Consider the following 18088-nt stretch of genomic DNA (forward strand, 5'->3'; position numbering starts at 1 on the left):
CTGCATGGAGGCCGGTGACCAGTGGAGTGTCTCAGGGATCTGTTCTGGGACCCTTAATCTTTGTGTTTTTTATAAATGACCTGGATGAGGAAGTGGAGGGATGGGTTGGTAAGTTTGCTAATGACACAAAGGTTGGATGTTTTGTGGATAGTGTGGATGGCTGTCAGAGTTTACAGGGGGACATTGATAGGATGCAGAACAGGGCTGAGAAGTGGCAGATGGAGTTCAGCCCAGGTAAGTGTGAAGTGGTTCATTTTAGTAAGTTAAATATGATGGCAGTGAAAATGTCGGGACTGAGATGAGGGGAAATGTCTCCACGCCGAGGGTGGTGAATGTCTGTAAATCCCCACCGCAGAGGGTGTTGAAGACTCGGTGATCGTCCTCACATAAAACAGAGGCTGGCAGATGTGTGGAGACCCACGGGATCGAGAAAATGAGGATCGGTAGAAGCATGTGGCTGAGATGGGAGTGTAGCCTCCATCTTGCTGATGGTTAAAGGGGCCGAATGGCCTCCACCTGTTGTTTATCACTTAATGTTTCAGTGTTCCTGTCCAGTGAGGCCAGAGGAATGTGAATAGAAATGAGTGTTTATAAACATAGACTGACTTAAATGACAAACACGAGGAAATTTGCAGATGCTGGAAATTCAAGCAACACACACAAAATGCCGGTGGAACACAGCAGGTTAGGCAGCATCTATAGGGAGAAGCGCTGTCCACGTTTCGGAACGTTTCAGGCCTGACGAAGGGTCTCGGCCCGAAGCGTCGACAGTGCTTCTCCCTATAGATGCTACCTGACCTGCTGCGTTCCACCAGCATTTTGTGTGTGTTGACGGATTTAAAAGAAACCTGCTCATTTTCTGTGTGGGTCTGAATTGTGTGTCGGGATGGAAAGTGAATCAAAACTATAACTCTGAGAACTCTGTCACCTGGGGCTGGAGGGAAAGGGATCGGGGAAGATATAGAGGGAAAATCTAAATACGTATGGGAATGATATAGGGAAAAATGAAATAATGTGGGAAATGCGGCGGTGGGTAGGGCAGTATGTGAAGGGCGAGGAACAGTCACCGGTGACATGGGAGACCCTCCAGCGAAACGTGATCATGTTTTACCACAGATCGCAGAAGAACATGGAACGGCTGATAATACAGAATCTGAGGCCACAAACAAGGCACGCCCGGGATCCTCTTCAGTTTGCGTATAAGGAGAAGGTGGGAGTGGAGGATGCTATCACGTTTTTGCTGCACAAATCACTCTCTCACCTAGATGGGGTCAGTGGTGCTGTGAGGATTACATTCCTTGACTTCTCGAGTGCCTTTAACACCATCCAGCCCAAGATCTTAAGGTACAAACTAACGGAGATGGGAGTAGACTCTCACATGGTGGATTGGATAGTGGACTACTTGACAGATAGACCTCAGTATGTGCGGTTGGGAGACTGTAGGTCTGACACGGTGGTCAGCAGCACAGGAGCGCCGCAGGGAACCGTACTCTCTCCCGTCCTGTTCACCGTGTACACATCAGACTTCCAATATAACTCAGAGTCCTGCCATGTGCAGAAGTTCGCTGATGACATGGCCATAGTGGGGTGTGTCAGGAATGGACAGGAGGAGGAGTATAGGAAACTGATACAGGACTTTGTGATATGGTGCAACTCAAACTACCTGCGTCTCAATATCACCAAGACCAAGGAGATGGTGGTGGACTTTAGGAGATCTAGGCCTCATATGGAGCCAGTGATCATTAATGGAGAATGTGTGGAGCAGGTTAAGACCTACAAGTATCTGGGAGTACAGTTAGACGAGAAGCTAGACTGGACGGCCAACACAGATGCCTTGTGCAGGAAGGCACAGAGTCGACTGTACTTCCTTAGAAGGTTGGCGTCATTCAATGTCTGTGGTGAGATGCTGAAGATGTTCTATAGGTCAGTTGTGGAGAGCGCCCTCTTCTTTGTGGTGGCGTGTTGGGGAGGAAGCATTAAGAAGAGGGACGCCTCACGTCTTAATAAGCTGGTAAGGAAGGCGGGCTCTGTCGTGGGCAAAGTACTGGAGAGTTTAACATTGGTAGCTGAGCGAAGGGCGCTGAGTAGGCTACGGTCAATTATGGAAAACCCTGAACATCCTCTACATAGCACCATCCAGAGACAGAGAAGCAGTTTCAGCGACAGGTTACTATTGATGCAATGCTCCTCAGACAGGATGAAGAGGTCAATACTCCCCAATGCCATTAGGCTTTACAATTCAACCGCCAGGACTTAAGAACTTTTTAAAAGCTATTATTAATGCTTTTTGAGAGAGTGATTTAGATGCATATCATATTTTTACTGAGTTAAGTATTGTATGTAATTAGTTTCGCTACAACAAGTGTATGGGACACTGGAAAAAAAATGTTGAATTTCCCCATGGGGATGAATAAAGTATCTATCTATCTATCGATCTATCTATCATTTGCGGGTTTGTTTCCGTGGCCCCGCCCACCGCCTGTGACGCAAAAGAAGCACATTGCGCATGCTCACAGGCCCGAGCCGGGCAGTGATGTTTTTTCGCTCTTTGTGGAAGTGTGTCAGCGGTGGGTCGGGGATCGGGATCGGGATCGGGAGGGGGTCCTCGCCCCCTTGGACGGGGAGCCGGAGACGGATTATTCTCTGCGGGGCAACACCAACAATTTCCCTTCGGTAAGTATTGAAGCCGGTCCCGATCGGGGAGGTCTGACGTTGAACAGTGAGTTAACTTTCCCGAACTCAAACAAGAGAAAATCTGCAGATGCTGGAAATGCGAGCAACGCGCACAAAATGCTGGAGGAACTCAGCAGTCCAGGCAGCATCTAGGGGAAGAATACAGTGGACATTAGCGGCCGAACCCCTTCGGCAGGACTGGAGAATAAAAGGTGGGGGTGGGGAAGGGAGAGAGAAACACAAGAAGATCGGTGAAACCTGAAGGGGGAGGGGATGAACTTTCCCGAACTGGCGGCCTCGCCTCGCTTCCTTCACAGAATCTGCCGGGGTCGGTCCGGGGTGTGAGACCTTCACACCGAACCGCCTGAGGTGAGCCGCCGCTCAGCCCCTGTTTTTCTGGTCCTATTAGCAAGATGACGTAAAAATGTTTCCATATTGTTACTGACAGAGAAATGTATAATTGCTGTTCTGTGTGTTATCTGAATGTACTTGCCTGTGATGCTGCCACAAGTCAAGTACACTGTTAAATGCAAAACCCTGAACAGTGTTGATAATCAGGTTTACGAGAATAATCTCAGGAATGTTCGGCGTTATGTATGAGGAGCATTTGATTGTTTTGGACCTGTGCTCAATGGAGTTCAGAGGGACGGTGGGGGGTTGTGGGGGGATTGTTTGCTTAAGTAAACCTACCAAATGCTGAAAAGCCTGGATACAGTGGACATGGAGAGGATGTTTCCATTAGACTGTGATCTGACAGCACAGTCTCGAAATAAAGAAGCTTCCCTTTAAAACTGAGTGGAGAAAAAAATTTGTCCAGAAGATGTCTGATCTGTGGAATTTGTTGCCACAGAGGTTGGTTGAAGCTGCCATTTGGGTATATTTATGACAGAAATTAACATATTCATGATTGCTGAGTAGCTCAGGGTTACAGGAGGAAGGCAGGAATATGGTGTTGGAATGAAAATCAGCTGTGGTTAAATGTTCGGGCAGACCAGATGGACCAAATCACCTAATTCTGTTCCTGACTGAATGATGGCTCCTCCTTATCCCATATTGTTTTGTTCTTAGTAACATTAACCAGAAATGTTTGGTTCTCCTTTTTATTGTTATTGTGCTTCATTGTCTCTCTGGTTCAAGTTAGACCTGCGGTGAGATGTTTACTGGAAGAAAAACCCCAACTAGAAGCAAACCACTGCTGAAGACGAGGGAACAGCAACAAGTGAACCAGCCTGAGGACTGAGAGCATTAACTGGAGAGAACAGCTCTGCCTCAAGAGACTCTAAGATTCCATTGATTCTGTCAGGAGAAAGTTTGGTGAGTCTCATTTACTCAAACACTGGTTCTTTAGACATTACATACCTGTGTAAGGGAAGGTGGGATATAGTTGCAGTGAGACTGAATGTGCCCAGGACAACCAGTTATGCCTCTGTCAGACCCAGTTGCAATCAGTCCAGGTCTGGTAATGAGCTTCCAGCAGCCCAGCCCTTTAAAACCACTCCTATTCTGTGGAAGTCGAATCCGGATAAAGTCACTCAGAGACCGTACAGTACAAACTCTTTATTCCAAGCACCCGGGGCTTACTTAGTTAGTCGCTCAAACAGGAACAGTCTGTGACTGTTCCCACCCAATCCACTAACTGACTAACAATTCCCCTTACACCACAGATATATCCATCCAGATACCCCCACACAAGACAGGCTGGAGCCAAAGATATTTACTACATGACAGGCTGGAGCCCCTAGAGACAAACTGCAAAATAGTCATAATGATTTACACACACAGAACAGACTGAAGCTGTCCTATCTCTACATGTGAATGTGCAAGGAAATAAGCATCTTGAAACTCTAGCTAGCTACCCACAAGAAGAAACATGGCTCAGCACATCGGTTGATCATCAGCAGTTTCTTTCAGAAAAACAGGCTGCTATTGTTTAACGAAGTGTTAACCATTTTACAGACTTTATCCTTCCCTCCTTTTGATCATTACATTATCAACAACACAGTAACTTTTTACAGAGAAAGCAACTGACGACAGCATTGACTTATCAGTGGGTAAAGACAGTGTACAACAGTAATTGTAACGAAGATATGTACAACTATCAGGACATAATGCAGTATCATGCCCCACATATTACCAAACAGGCCTTCAAAGATCACCATTTCGACCCTTCGGTGAACCCGTGTAAATCCTGCCCTACTTTCTTGATGCTGTCAATCTCCTTTGCAGTGTGCTCGGAGAGGGGTGTAATGTTAGTAGATTCATCAGGGATATACGTGCAGCATTCTGTGTCAATAACAGCACAGGTTCCCTCTTTCTCAGCTGGGATAAACTCTAAAGCTGTACAATTCTGTATGACTGTTTGCCAGATTGCAATCATTTCAGTGGATATTTCTGTTACTTGGACCTGTGTTTCTGTCAGGGCCCCTGCAGTATTGTGGCCAGCTCCTCAAGTGCTTGTAGCCAAATTGATTATCTCTCATGAATTCCTGGCTACTCCATAGGAGAGAAAAGTAATCATCCAAAATCAATCAGTCTCAGTTGTTCCTCTCGGCTGCTGGGCACCTGCAAATATGGCCAAGATGCATGTTTCCCAGTATTGGAAGTTCAGTTTGATGGGGGCCTGAGACACCATCCCTCAAAACACTGACAGCCACAGTCATCTCTGTCTGGACCACAGGTCCTCATCTCACTTCCCTGTTATTTCTCAAATGTTATTTGAGAAAGCCCAGGCTGAGAGTTCCTCACTCTGGTTGAGCAGGATTACTGACATTGGAACCATAGTTTTACCATGCTGTGGAATTTCAGCACAAACCCAGCAGGCCCCTAGTTCTACCTGTTTGGCATAGGTATGACAGAAAGATGGAAATGTGTTAACATGGGGGCCCCCGGATGCTGGGGTGAGCCCTCTCAAAGACATAAACATGAACACCACTAACAACCAATACATTCCCATTAGTCCGAGAGAGACCTTCTACACAGTTCCTTCAGTAACATGTTTGGCACCTAATGGTGTATCCACCGAGATTGTCCCTTCAGTTTCACAGCTGTGGGAGTGGTCAGTAACACCTGATATGGTCCTCTCCTCCGAGGTCCAAGATTCCCTTAATCCCAGTTCTTCATCAGGAAAAAAAATCCCAGGTTCCATGATGCGGAGTAGTTCTCTTCCTTGTAAGCCTGTCATACCTGTGAATGTATGCTTGGAAAATTTTGGTTAGTTGGCATATATATTTCCCCATGTCTTCCCCTCGCATATGAATATCCAATTTTGCTGGTAGACTTTCTGGGAGCAATGATACACAAGGTCTTAGTCCCCAGGGTGTTTTCATGGGCCATCCATAAATGATTTCAGCTGGTGACAACCCTGTTTTCCCCTGTGGGGTAACCCTCATGTGGAACTGGGTAACGGAAGGACCTTCAACCAAGTGAGTCCAGTCTCCGCTGCTGGTCTGGCCAGTTTACTCTTCAGAATGCCATTGGCTCTCTCCACTGTGCCAGCGGCCCGTGGGTGGTGTACACAGTGGAATTGTTGCTGGATAGCTAGTTCGTTACGTACGCCTTTGTTTACCTTCATCACAAAGTGTGGGTCATTGTCAGAGCTCAGCATCTCTGGCAGGCCGTACCTGGGAAGTATTTCCCATAATAATACCCTCACAACAGTGATAGCAGTATGATTGGTAGATGGAATAGCTTCAACCCATCTACTAAACATTTCTATAATATCTAAGCAGTATCTATAGCAATGTACTCTAGGCAATTCAATAAAATCAACTTGTAGACACAAAAAGTTCCACCTGGCAAGGGACTCGTACCCTGTTTGCAGGGTACAGGATACCAGCCATTCCCTCCTTTCCCAGGTGTGTACAATTATGTATATAATTGACCAATATTGGTAAAAACTGTGTAGGAACACAAACCTGTCCCACTGGGTGATCCAAAAACCTATGTTGGGGTCTTTCTGGCACCCCATCTGGGACCACAGTTTTCACTCCTCCTCAGAGGCGTCCCCCTGAGAAGAACAAAACTCGAGGTAGCTGTAGAGCAGTGAGTAAGTTGTTTACAAAGGTGGCATTTCTAATTGGGTGGCCAGAGGAAGTCAGGAATCCCAATGTTCCCAGAGAGCCCTGTAGTCATATACAATTCCAAATGTATAACGGGAGTCTGTGTAAACGTTCCCACTTTAGTCTGTTGCTGGGATACAGGCACGAGTCAGAGCAAACAGCTCAGCATTCTGGGTGGAGACAGCCGCTTCAAAAGAGGCTTGCTCAATTACTTCACTGTCCGTCACTATCGCATAGTCAGAATATCATTTTCCTGCTGGATCCACAAAGGAGCTTCCATCCTCATAAAACGTTGCCTCGGGATTGAGGGGATATTGCTAAATGGATGGGAGAGTCTGTCCTTCTTTCATGGTGATCCAGACAGGGGGACAGTTGGTGCGACAGATTTCTTGGCCTGAAATTACACAGAGATGGGATACAGCGTCTTGGGATCGGTCAATATTAAAAGGTTGTCTTAACAGATATCCCGTCTTCACCTCAGACTCCTTCCCGTATTGGACTAGACCCGCAGCCAAGTGTTGCCAGTCTCCATCGGTGCTGGAGGCTTGTTTCGTTAGGGTGTAGGCCAGGAACCCTGGGCTCTTTGGCTTGAACCTAGTGCAAACCCTAATGGTGGTATGGGGAACTACCAGTTCTGTCTGTCGCCAAAGGAAATCTGGAAATTCGGCCAGTAATGCAATACCGTCTCTTCCTTTAACCTGTCTAATCATCGTGACTGGGAACTTCTGTCCATCGAGGGGTGCATAATATTGGCTTTCCTCAGTGGCGCACCCCGTAGGGTCAAAGCACAGAGTCACATGAGGGTCGGCTGCTGGCAGAAGGAGTGGAGTCCAAATTAAGTGCCCTCCACTTGGGCGTCGAAAACTGGGGAAGCTGTCAGTTGTTCACCTGTCAAGGGTGACAGCATTGTCTGTGCAAAGAATCTCGACTTCCAACAGACGGAGCAAGTCTCTCCCTGCAAGATTACACCCCCGTCTGGTGGTGACTGTAAATTAAACCTCACACTGGCTCCCCTGGAATTCCACCTGCAGTGGCTGGGTACGTGAATATGTACGTTCCGTGCCTTCAAACCCTGACAGAGTGATTATAATGTCTGATAGCTGGAATCCCTTTTCCGATACTATTTCCTGATTGAGTGTTGTGGTTGCCCTCATATCAATCATAAACGGAACTGGATTTCCAGCAACTTGCAATATTACTTTGGGCTCTTCCTGAGGGTTGGCACTCATGGTTGGAAGCATCTTCTTGTCAATTTCTAAACGGGTAGTTGTCCCCACCTGTCCCTTGGTAGGTTTTTGCTCCCATTTCTGTTCCTCAGATAAAGCCCGTTCGCATCCTTCTTCCCACTGAACATGTTCACTTTAAATATTAGTTCCCTTCGGGGTTGATCGAGATTCGAAAGTTGGGTCCTAATAATATGTCAAAGCTTGTCGCATTCGATTTCAGTAATTGTCAGGCCAATCCATATTATTTGTTTTAATCATGTTGGCTAACTTAGTTGGTAAGCATTGGAGCAGTAGGGCATTGAACTGGGGGGACAGATTCCCATCATTAAAGTCTTGGTCTCCTGCGAAGGTGCCGTAGCAGGCCACAAATTGTTCTCAATAGTCTGGTCCCGATTCCCCAGGCTTAGGTTTGCATTCAGGTACTGCTGTTCAGGAGGATTTAAACTAATGTGGCAGGGGGATAGGAACAAGTGCAGAGAGACGGAGGGGTGCAAAATGAGAGTAGCAAAATTCCATATCCACCGTCAACCCTTTAAGTATCATTTGCCAATCTATCTTAGCTAATTCATATCTCATACCTTCAAAGCTACCCTTCTTTAAGTTCAGAACCTTTGTTTCTGAATTAACTCTCCATCTTAATGAAGAATTCCACCATATTATGGTCATTCTTGCCCAAGGGGCCTCGCACAACAAGATTGCTAACTAACCCTTCCTGTTTGCTCAATATCCAATGTGGAATTGCCTGCTCTCTAGTTGGTTCCTCAACATTCATATGCAATGGCAAGCATTTAAAGATTGCAAGGATGAACTACAACAAGTGTTCTTCCAGTTTGGCAAAAGAATAAACCAGGGAAGATAGTGCACCCGTGGCTGACAGGGGAAACTAGGGATAGTATCAAGTCCACAGAAGTAACATACAAATTAGCCAGAAAAAGTGGCACACCTGAGGACTGGGAGAAATTCAGAGTCCAGCAGAGGAGGACAATGGGATTAATTAGGAAAGGGAAAAAATATTATGAGAGAAAGCTGGCAGGGAACATTAAAACTGACTGTAAAAGCTTTTATAGATAAGTGAAAAGAAAAAGATTGGTTAAGACAAATGTAGGTCCCTTACAGTTAGAATCAGGTGAATTGGTCATAGGGAACAAGGACATGGCAGACCAATTCAATAACTACTTCAGTTCTGTCTTCACTAAGGAGGACATAAATAATCTTCTGGAAATAGTAGAGGACCGAGGGTCTAGTGAGATGAAGGAACTGAGGGAAATACATGTTAGTAGGGAAGTGGTGTTAGGTAAATTGAAGGGATTAAAGGCAGATAAATCCCCAGGGCAAGATGGTCTGCATCCCAGAGTGCTTAAGAAATTAGCCCAAGAAATAGTGGATGCATTAGTGATAATTTTTCAAAACTCCTGAGATTCTGGATTAGTTCCTGAGGATTGGAGGGTGGCTAATGTGACCTCACTTTTTTAAAAAAATGAGGGAGAGAGAAACCAGGAAATTATAGACCGGTTAGCCTGACATCGGTGGTGGGGAAAATGCTAGAGTTGGTTGTGAAAATGTGATAACAGCACATTTGGAAAGAGGTGAAATAATCGGATAACGTCAGCATGGATTTGTGAAAGGAAAATCATGTCTGTCGAATCTTACAGAATTTTTTGAGGATGTAACTAGTAGAACGGATGGGGAGAATAAGTGGATGTCGTATATTTAGATTTTCAAAAGTCTTTTGACAAGGTCCCACACAGGAGATTAGTGTGCAAATTTAAAGCACACAGTATTGGCGGTATGTTATTGATGTGGATAGAGAATTAGTTGGTAAACAGGAAGCAAAGAGTGGGAATAAGCGGGACCTTTTCAGATTGGCAGGCAGTCACAAGTGGGGTACTGCAAGGCTTAGTGCTGGGACCCCAGTTGTTTACAATATATATTAATGATCTAGACGAGGGAATTAAATGCAGCATCTCCAAGTTTGCAGATGACACGAAGCTGGGCGGCAGTGTTAGCTGTGAGGATGCAGGGTGACTTGGATAGGTTAGGTGTGTAGGCAAATTCATGGCAGATGCAATTTAATGTGGATAAATGTGAGGTTATTCACTTTGGTTGCAAGAACAGGAAAACAGATTATTATCTGAATGGCCAATTAGGAAAAGGGGAGGTGCAATGAGACCTGGGTGTCATTGTACACCAGTCATTGAAAGTGGGCATGCAGGTACAGCAGGCAGTGAAAAAGGCAAATGGTATGTTGGCATTCGTAGCACGAGGATTCAAGTACAGGAGCAGGGAGGTTCTACTGCTGTTGTACAAGGCCCTGGTGAGGCCACAGCTGGAGTACTGTATGCAGTTTTGGTTCCCTAATCTGAGGAAAGACATTCTTGCCATAGAGGGAGTACAAAGAAGGTTCACCAGATTGATTCCTGGAATGGCAGGATTTTTATATGAAGAAAGACTGGATCGACTAGGCTTATACTCACTGGTATTTAGAAGATTGAGGGGGGATCTTATTGAAACGTATAAAATTCCAAAGGGATTGGACAGGCTAGATGCAGGAAGATTGTTTCCAATGTTGGGGGAGTCCAGAATGAGGGGTCACAGTTTAAGGATAAAGGGGAAGCCTTTTAGGACCAAGATGAGGAAAAACTTCTTCACAGAGTGGTGAATCTGTGGAATTCTCTGCCACAGGAAACAGTTGAGGCCAGTTCATTGGCTATATTTAAGAGGGAGTTCGATATGGCCCTGGTGGCTAACGGGATCAGGGGTATGGAGAGAAAGCAGGTACAGGGTTCTGAGTTGGATGATCAGCCATGATCATACTGAATGGCGGTGCAGACTTGAAGGGCCTAATGGCCTACTCCTGCACCTAGTTTCTATGTGTGGAAAATTAAAATCTCCCACAATCACAACCTTGTGCTTACTACAAATATCTGCTATCTCCTTACAAATTTCCTCCTCCAATTCTCGCTCCCAATTAGGTGGTTTATAATACACCCCTATAAGTGTTACTATACCTTCCCCATTCCTCAATTCCACCCAAATAGGCTCCCTAAATGAACCCTGTAATCTGTCCTGTCAAAGCACCGCTGCAATATTTTCTCGGACAAGCATTGCAATACCTCCCCCTCTTGCCCTTCTGATTCTATCACACCAGAAGCAACAATATATTGGAATATTTAGTTGCCAATCACACCCCTCCTGCAACCATGTTTCACTAATAGATACAACATCATATTTCCAGTTATCAATCCATACTCTAAGCTCATCCACCTTTCTTACAATTCTCCTAGCATTAAAATAGATGCATTCAAGAAACTTTCCACCTCTTTCTCTCTGTTTATCCCTAACGGTGCAAACAACTTTATTATCTCTTTTTTTTCCCTTCTCCCCTACATCTTCAGTCTGAGTGCTCCTACATCAGGGAGGAAGTTCAAATCATCTCTGTGTTAAAAGTTTAACCATCATGGTGACTAAAGGCAGCTGCAGGTTCATGAGGGACTGTTGCTGTCAGATTCTGCAGTTCTTGCGGCGGCTCATCGCACCCAGGACTGAACCCTGGTCACTGAGCATTGGAGGAGTCTGTTCAGTTGATGTTAGCCTTAAACTAGACTGGCATTTAATATTGTGGATCTGTGAAAGGTAAATCAGTTCTGTATCAAATCCCGTGTCTCAGGTACTTACTGTCTCTACCACACTCACAATGTACACTAGAAAGGCCAATCAGCCCATCTGATTCCTGCCCATGTTTCTGTTCCATATCAGTATATCAAAATCTATCCCTGCCGTTCCCCTCTCACCCTCCCTGAGATGACAGGTTGCATCTAGTCACCACTCCGTGGGATAGGAGATTTCCCATGAATTTCATGGGAACATATAAATACACAACACATTACTGATGCTTTGTCCCACATTGCTGTGCCGACCATGTATCTTACTCTAGAAGCTGCTTAGAATTACCCTGCCACATAGCCACCCATTTTCCTAAGCTCCATGTACCTATCTGAGAGTCTCTTAAAAGACCCTATTGTATCTGCCTCTACCACCGTCGCTGGCTGTGCATTCCACACACACACCACTCTTTGCTTAAAAAACTTAGCTCTGACATCTCCTCTGTACCTACTTCCAAGCAGCTTAAACCTATTCCCCCTCGTGTTAGCAGTTTCTGCCCTGGAAAAAAGCCTCTGGCTATCCACACGACCAATGCCTCTCATCATCTTATACACCTGCATGATTTTCTCCAGGGTGAATAAGACGATGACCTTACTGTGGTTTTGACGTTCTCTCTCTCCCTCTGTCTCTGATGTCACAGTCCCGCCTCAATAAGGCGCTTAAAGCGACACTCACAGTAAGCGAACCTGCGGTCTCGTAACACAATGCACCTCTAAAGTCTGACAGCAGACTAGCGAGTGAATCTTCGATGGTGCAGAGTCAGAAACCGAAGAGTTGTCAACCTGAGTCAGGGCTTTGGGGCTCCAGAAAGAGATGGGGTCTAGACTTTACCAGGAGGAGGAGGAGGAGGAGGAATCAGACCAGCAGGATGTGGCTACAGAAGAAAGGTCAGAAACATTTGGAAACTGGTTGACCGAAATAATGGTGGTTAATTTCAGGCAGCAAATGTGGAGAGGAATAAAAAGACAATGTTTAGGCCGAGCCCCTTCAGCATGCCTAGACTGTATACACCGCTTCTTAGTTGCTCTCTGAATTGCAGAGTTCATCCAGCGTTTTGTGTGTGTGCGTCTCTGTATTTCCAGCAACTTCAGAATCTCCTGTGTTTTATATCTGCATTTTACTTTGGCATTAGATACACGTTGATATTGAGTATATTGCTTATGGGAGCCGCTTTCTGCGTTAAAACAGCTGCAGATTTTTCTATACACACGATTAAAAAAAATGAGGTATGGACATTGAACCGGTGCTTGCAGAAATGGTTAATGGCACCGTGATTACCCAGAGGGCCATGCATTAAGAATTTTGCCGGCGCTGAAGCGCCGATGAAATGCACCAGTGTCAGGCTGAGGACGTCCCCGAGTATCACGCATGCGCGCAGTACACAGAAGGTCTTGAAAATGTCGGGTGCAGGTAAGAGCGATTCTCCATGTTTTTATCTTAAACACCGACTTCGGGACAATTCCTGTGAAATCCGGACACCGTGGCCAACAATCCCGGGACAGTCCTGCTCTTGTCCCTGTCTCTCAGCCCCACGATCCGTACACGGGCCCCGGGGAGCTTCCGGCTGCTGAGGGAAAGGGAACCGATGGATCTCTCAGACAGAGCTTAGCTCCGGCTATAATAAAGGCAAGGATTAGGAACTCAGAGAAAGGGAACAAAATCTTTTACATCACCAGTTGAGAAAATCACCTTTGTTCTATCTCCAATCACTAACAAGAGAAAATCTGCAGATGCTGGAAATCCAAGCAACACTCACAAAATGCTGGAGGAATTCAGCATTAGTACTCTTTTCCATAGATGCTGCCTGGCCTGCTGAGTTCCTCCAGCATTTTGTGCCTGTTGCTTGTTCTACCTCCTCTTGTTCTGGACATTTCTACCCGTGAGAACGTGTTTTGTCCCATTTTCTCTGGGTAGTTAATGATGGCAAACACCTTTGTCCTGGGCAGCAAGTAGCTTTCACATCCCAAATGTGCCAGGCTCCAATGAAACAGACTACTGCCCTTCCCTTCATATTCATTGGCATTACCATCACTGAGTTCACCACTGTCAGTCATTGGGGGAGGCTTCAGGGGAATACAGAAACTGGTGATACTTGTGTGTTTTCTGGTGTTGCAAAAGTTGCTGGAGAATTTGCAAGTGGGAAGAAGTGGAGTGATATTTGGAAATCTGACTTTTTAAAGCGTAACTTAGCAAGCAAACCACATATGGACAATATGCAAAAACTTTGGTGAGAAAATCCTTCATTACCCATTACAGGCCAGCTACATAGGTTGTGTGAGAGTGCAGATGAACTGGATCAAACCCAGAGGAGATCAAAGTTCCTATTGACAGTGATTTGCTAGCTGTGAAAATGAATACCTCTCTATAAAAAAATTCACTGTGCACATCTTGTCACTGTGTAAAAAAAAAATGCACAGTGCAAGACTTATGTACACACTGGTTATTACAAATTAGAGGGGTATTGGAGGGAAGATGGGGAGACCTGTAGTGTCCCTGATGCCCTCACTTACAAGAAATGCATCCAGCTGCAGCTTGTAACCCTGCACTTTAAGGAGTTGGAACTTGAAACGCATATGGGGAATGATGGTCATTCCAAATACCAGCACTCTGCCCAGTCAGGAGATGATTTCTCTTCCAACTTGGGTGTAACCTCACTGTAACAGTGTGATACCAAATCAAACCTTGGCAACTCAAGTAATCTCATCTGAAATGTTGTCCTACACCCATTGATGGATTTTGTAATCTTTTACAGGTTAAAAAAGGGAAGGAATTTGTCTCCAGGAATCTCAAACACGACACGCCAGTTTTGTTGTCTCTGTCTAGATATTTAAGAAGTGGAACAAGGGATCCTATCAACCATCCTTCCTGCTCAGACTGTGGGGAGGGATTCATTCGGTCATCTGAGCAACTAGCAAGCCCGGCATTTTACACAGGAGAAAGGCCGTTCACCTGCTCAGACAGTGGGAATAGATTCACTCGGTCATCTCAACTGAAGGTACATCAGCAAGTTCACACTGGGCAAGGCCATTCACCTGTTCTCTGTGTGAGAAGGGATTCAGTCGGTCTTCCCACCTGTGGACACACCAGTCAGTTCACACTGGGCAGAGGCTGGTCAACTGCTGAATTTCAGGGAAGGGATTCTCTCGGTCATCTGATCTAATGGCACACCAACATGTTCACACCAGGGGGCTGCCATTCACCTGCACAGTCTGCGGGAAGGGATTCACTCATTCATCCAACCTACTGAGTCATCAGCGAGTTCACACTGGGGAAAAGCCATTCACCTGCTCAGTCTGCGGGAAGGGATTCACTCATTCATCCAACCTACTGAGTCATCAGCGAGTTCACACTGGGGAGAGGCCATTCACCTGCTCAGTCTGTGGGAAGGGATTCACTCAGTCATCCAACCTACAGAGTCATCAGCGAGTTCACACTGGGGAGAGGCCGTTCACCTGCTCAGTCTGTGGGAAGGGATTCACTGATTCATCCCACCTACTGAGTCATCAGCGAGTTCACACTGGGGAGAAGCCATTCACCTGCTCAGAATGTGGGAAGGGATTCACACAGTCATCCCACCTGCAGGGTCATCAGCGAGTTCACACAGGGGAGAAGCCGTTCACCTGCTCAGTCTGTGGGAAAGGCTTCACTCAGTCATCCAAACTACTGGTCCACCAGCAAGTTCACACTGGGGAGAGGCCATTCACCTGCTCACCATGCGGGAAGGGATTCACTAGCTCATCTAAACTGAAGGTACATCAGAGAGTTCACACTGGGGAGAAGCCATTCACCTGCTCAGTCTGTGGCAAGGGATTCACTCAGTCATCCCAACTACAGAGTCATCAGCGAGTTCACACTGGGGAGAGGCCGTTCACCTGCTCAGAATGTGGGAAGGGATTCACTCAGTCATCCAGCCTACAGAGTCATCAGCGAGTTCACACTGGGGAGAGGCCGTTCACCTGCTCAGAATGTGGGAAGGGATTCATACTGTCATTCTACCTACAGAGACACCAGCGAGTTCACACTGGGGAGAGGCCATTCACCTGCTCAGTCTGTGGGAAGGGATTCACTCAGTCATCCAACCTACTGGTACATCAGCGAGTTCACACTGGGGAGAAGCCATTCTCCTGTTCAGTCTGTGGGAAGCGATTCACTCATTCACACCATCTGCAGAATCATCAGCGAGTTCACACTGGGGAGAAGCCGTTCACCTGCTTAGACTGTGGGATAGGATTCACTCAGTCATCACAACTACTGGCACAGCAGTCAGTTCACAGTGGGGACGGGCCGTTGTTATGAATCCCTGGGTTTCGTTTGCTGTGGACTGTAATTTTAAGAGAGAGAGATTAAGAAGGTATTCACTTTCAGAATCAGAATCAGAATCAGTCTGACTTGCAGCTTATTTACATCGCTCACTGCTTGTTTAGTTTTAACCGAGGACACAGACACTCAGAGTCAGACAGAGACGAAGGAGGAAAAACTAAAGGATCGAAACCAGGGAACTAGTGGCCAAGGGTCACTGTTTGGAACTTTCCTATGCCCACAAGGGTGGGTTAATTATACAATCACCGTACATCGAATGTGTGGTTGTCACCTTGTTTGATCCATAGGAGTGGATCGGATTTGGCGCATCCTGTGGAGACCACTTATGTGTTAACCCTTGTCTGGCTGTGGTGTGGTTGTTCACTTGAAGACGATACACCTTGTGACAAGTCACTTTCGGTGATAATTTGTATGTGGATTTGGAGCGATGACGGATAAAATCTACAGCGACTGTTCTCTTGTTTTACCACTGTGGAACCTGTGGAATTCAACATATTTGCGTTCTCTCGCCATTTACCCTGGATTACAAATCTCTCTGTCCCGTTGCCTATTTTGTAGTTGAACTGAACTATCATACTTTACCATCTCAAGACTCTAAGCCTTGTTTCCCCCGAGCTCAATAGTTTGGGAGTTACATTTACACACATTTATAAACTTAACACTGTTAACTTCTGTTTATCTTGTTTAAGTTGCAAGTTTACAAGTAGATTCTAATAAAGACAGATTTAACATCAAAACCAGACTCCAGGTGTAGTCTATTGCTGCTGGCTTGTTTCTAAAGCATTATGGTTCGTAACAAATTTGGGGCGTGCGTCTGGGATATGAACAAATTTGGGGGCTATTGATCGAAGAATTATTGATTTGATTGGGGAAATCCCTTTTGATTCATTTGTGTGTGGAAATCAGCAGCAGTGGACATTTATAAATTTCTGCAGGCGCCAACCCCTGAGGCATTAGGAAAAGCCAAAAAGAATGAATTGCTGACTGTTGCTAATGGGCTGAATCTTAAGCAGGTAAGGGGGTGTGAAGGACCAGGGCAACCATAAACTGGGAGAGGAGGTAAAGGTAAAACAATAGGGGTTTTATTATAAAATATAGTCATCCACCCCCTTTTTCAGAGACTGGGATCCCTGGTTCAACCGGTAATGATGTGCATTTCAATGTGTTCACCTGTCAGTCCTCGATTCTCTAAATGAAAGGGTTATCACATTTGATCTTCCTTCATATGATGACCCAACCATTTCAGGGATCAGTCTGTTGAAACTTCATTACACACTCTATAACAAATACTCTCTAACCACTTTGTTAATCCTCTGTGCAAAAAATATCCATCTTCCGCAACCCCGTGTTGCCCCAACCACTCACCTCCTACCCCTGTCATTGGCCCCACTTGCAGGTCAACCGTCTGCCGGTGTTTCCCCCCCAATGTGAATCCCTGTGTTCGCCACCACCGTGGGCTCAGACATTTCCACAGATTTCCACCGGGACAAACATCCTGTCCGCCCCCTCTCACACCATCTATTTCCTTTCAATAAAAACCCTCCTCTCCCTCCCCAGGGAACTGGCATCAAACCGACGGGCCGAGCGGTCTCCTCCTACCTCTCGGTGACACATCAGACTCCGGCCGAAGAAGATGCTTCACAAATGCCCCAACTTCCCTTGGAGGGAAATGGAAATAAATAAAAAAACGGACATTTACTCCGCTGTGATGTGGAGTTTGAGGCCGGAGCGGGAGGCGAACTCAGCGGGGGAAACGCCCTCTGGACTTGTCCACCTCTGCGACTGGTGGTAACAAGTGATTGACATCGCTTTGCACCAATGGGAATCCTCTGTTGACAGTGGTGGGGGAGGGCTGGTCACGTGATTATTAGCCCCGCTAGTAAACTGATAAAGCCCGAGCTTACCTGCGCATGGATGACGTAAGACGCTGTGCACGTAAGGGCAGATCCCGGTGTGGGAAGCCCATGCGTGACGTCAGGCGCGATGGGGTCTGTGTGACGTCACCTGTGGAGATGCATTCGCATTTAAATGCACCTTAATGTGCGTTTCTTATGATTTCAGAGGGACAACAACATTAATCACCGGTTTCATAACTGAATCCAGTGTTGTGAGATGTAAAGTCCCCTGTTATGTGTCCGGCTGTGCCGT

General features: G+C 46.1%; 1 protein-coding gene across 4 annotated transcripts in view; it reads left to right on the plus strand.

The window, feature by feature from the left end:
• The window catches only part of LOC140723105 (uncharacterized), a 165861-nt gene extending 149223 nt beyond the window's left edge, over positions 1-16638 (plus strand). For 2 of the 4 annotated variants that reach the window (XM_073037730.1, XM_073037731.1), the window contains exon 4: positions 14373-16638. In XM_073037730.1, the coding sequence (XP_072893831.1) occupies positions 14780-15916 (1137 nt within the window). In that variant the 5' untranslated portion in view covers positions 14373-14779 and the 3' untranslated portion in view covers positions 15917-16638. Of the gene's footprint in view, positions 1-2580; positions 2674-3810; positions 3988-12962; positions 13031-14372 lie in introns of those variants that run through there. The other 2 variants (XM_073037732.1, XM_073037733.1) reach the window with 2 other exon arrangements.
• Positions 16639-18088: the final 1450 nt, after the last annotated feature.

The sequence above is a fragment of the Hemitrygon akajei genome, unplaced genomic scaffold (assembly GCF_048418815.1).
Source record: "Hemitrygon akajei unplaced genomic scaffold, sHemAka1.3 Scf000100, whole genome shotgun sequence".
NCBI lineage: Eukaryota > Metazoa > Chordata > Chondrichthyes > Myliobatiformes > Dasyatidae > Hemitrygon > Hemitrygon akajei.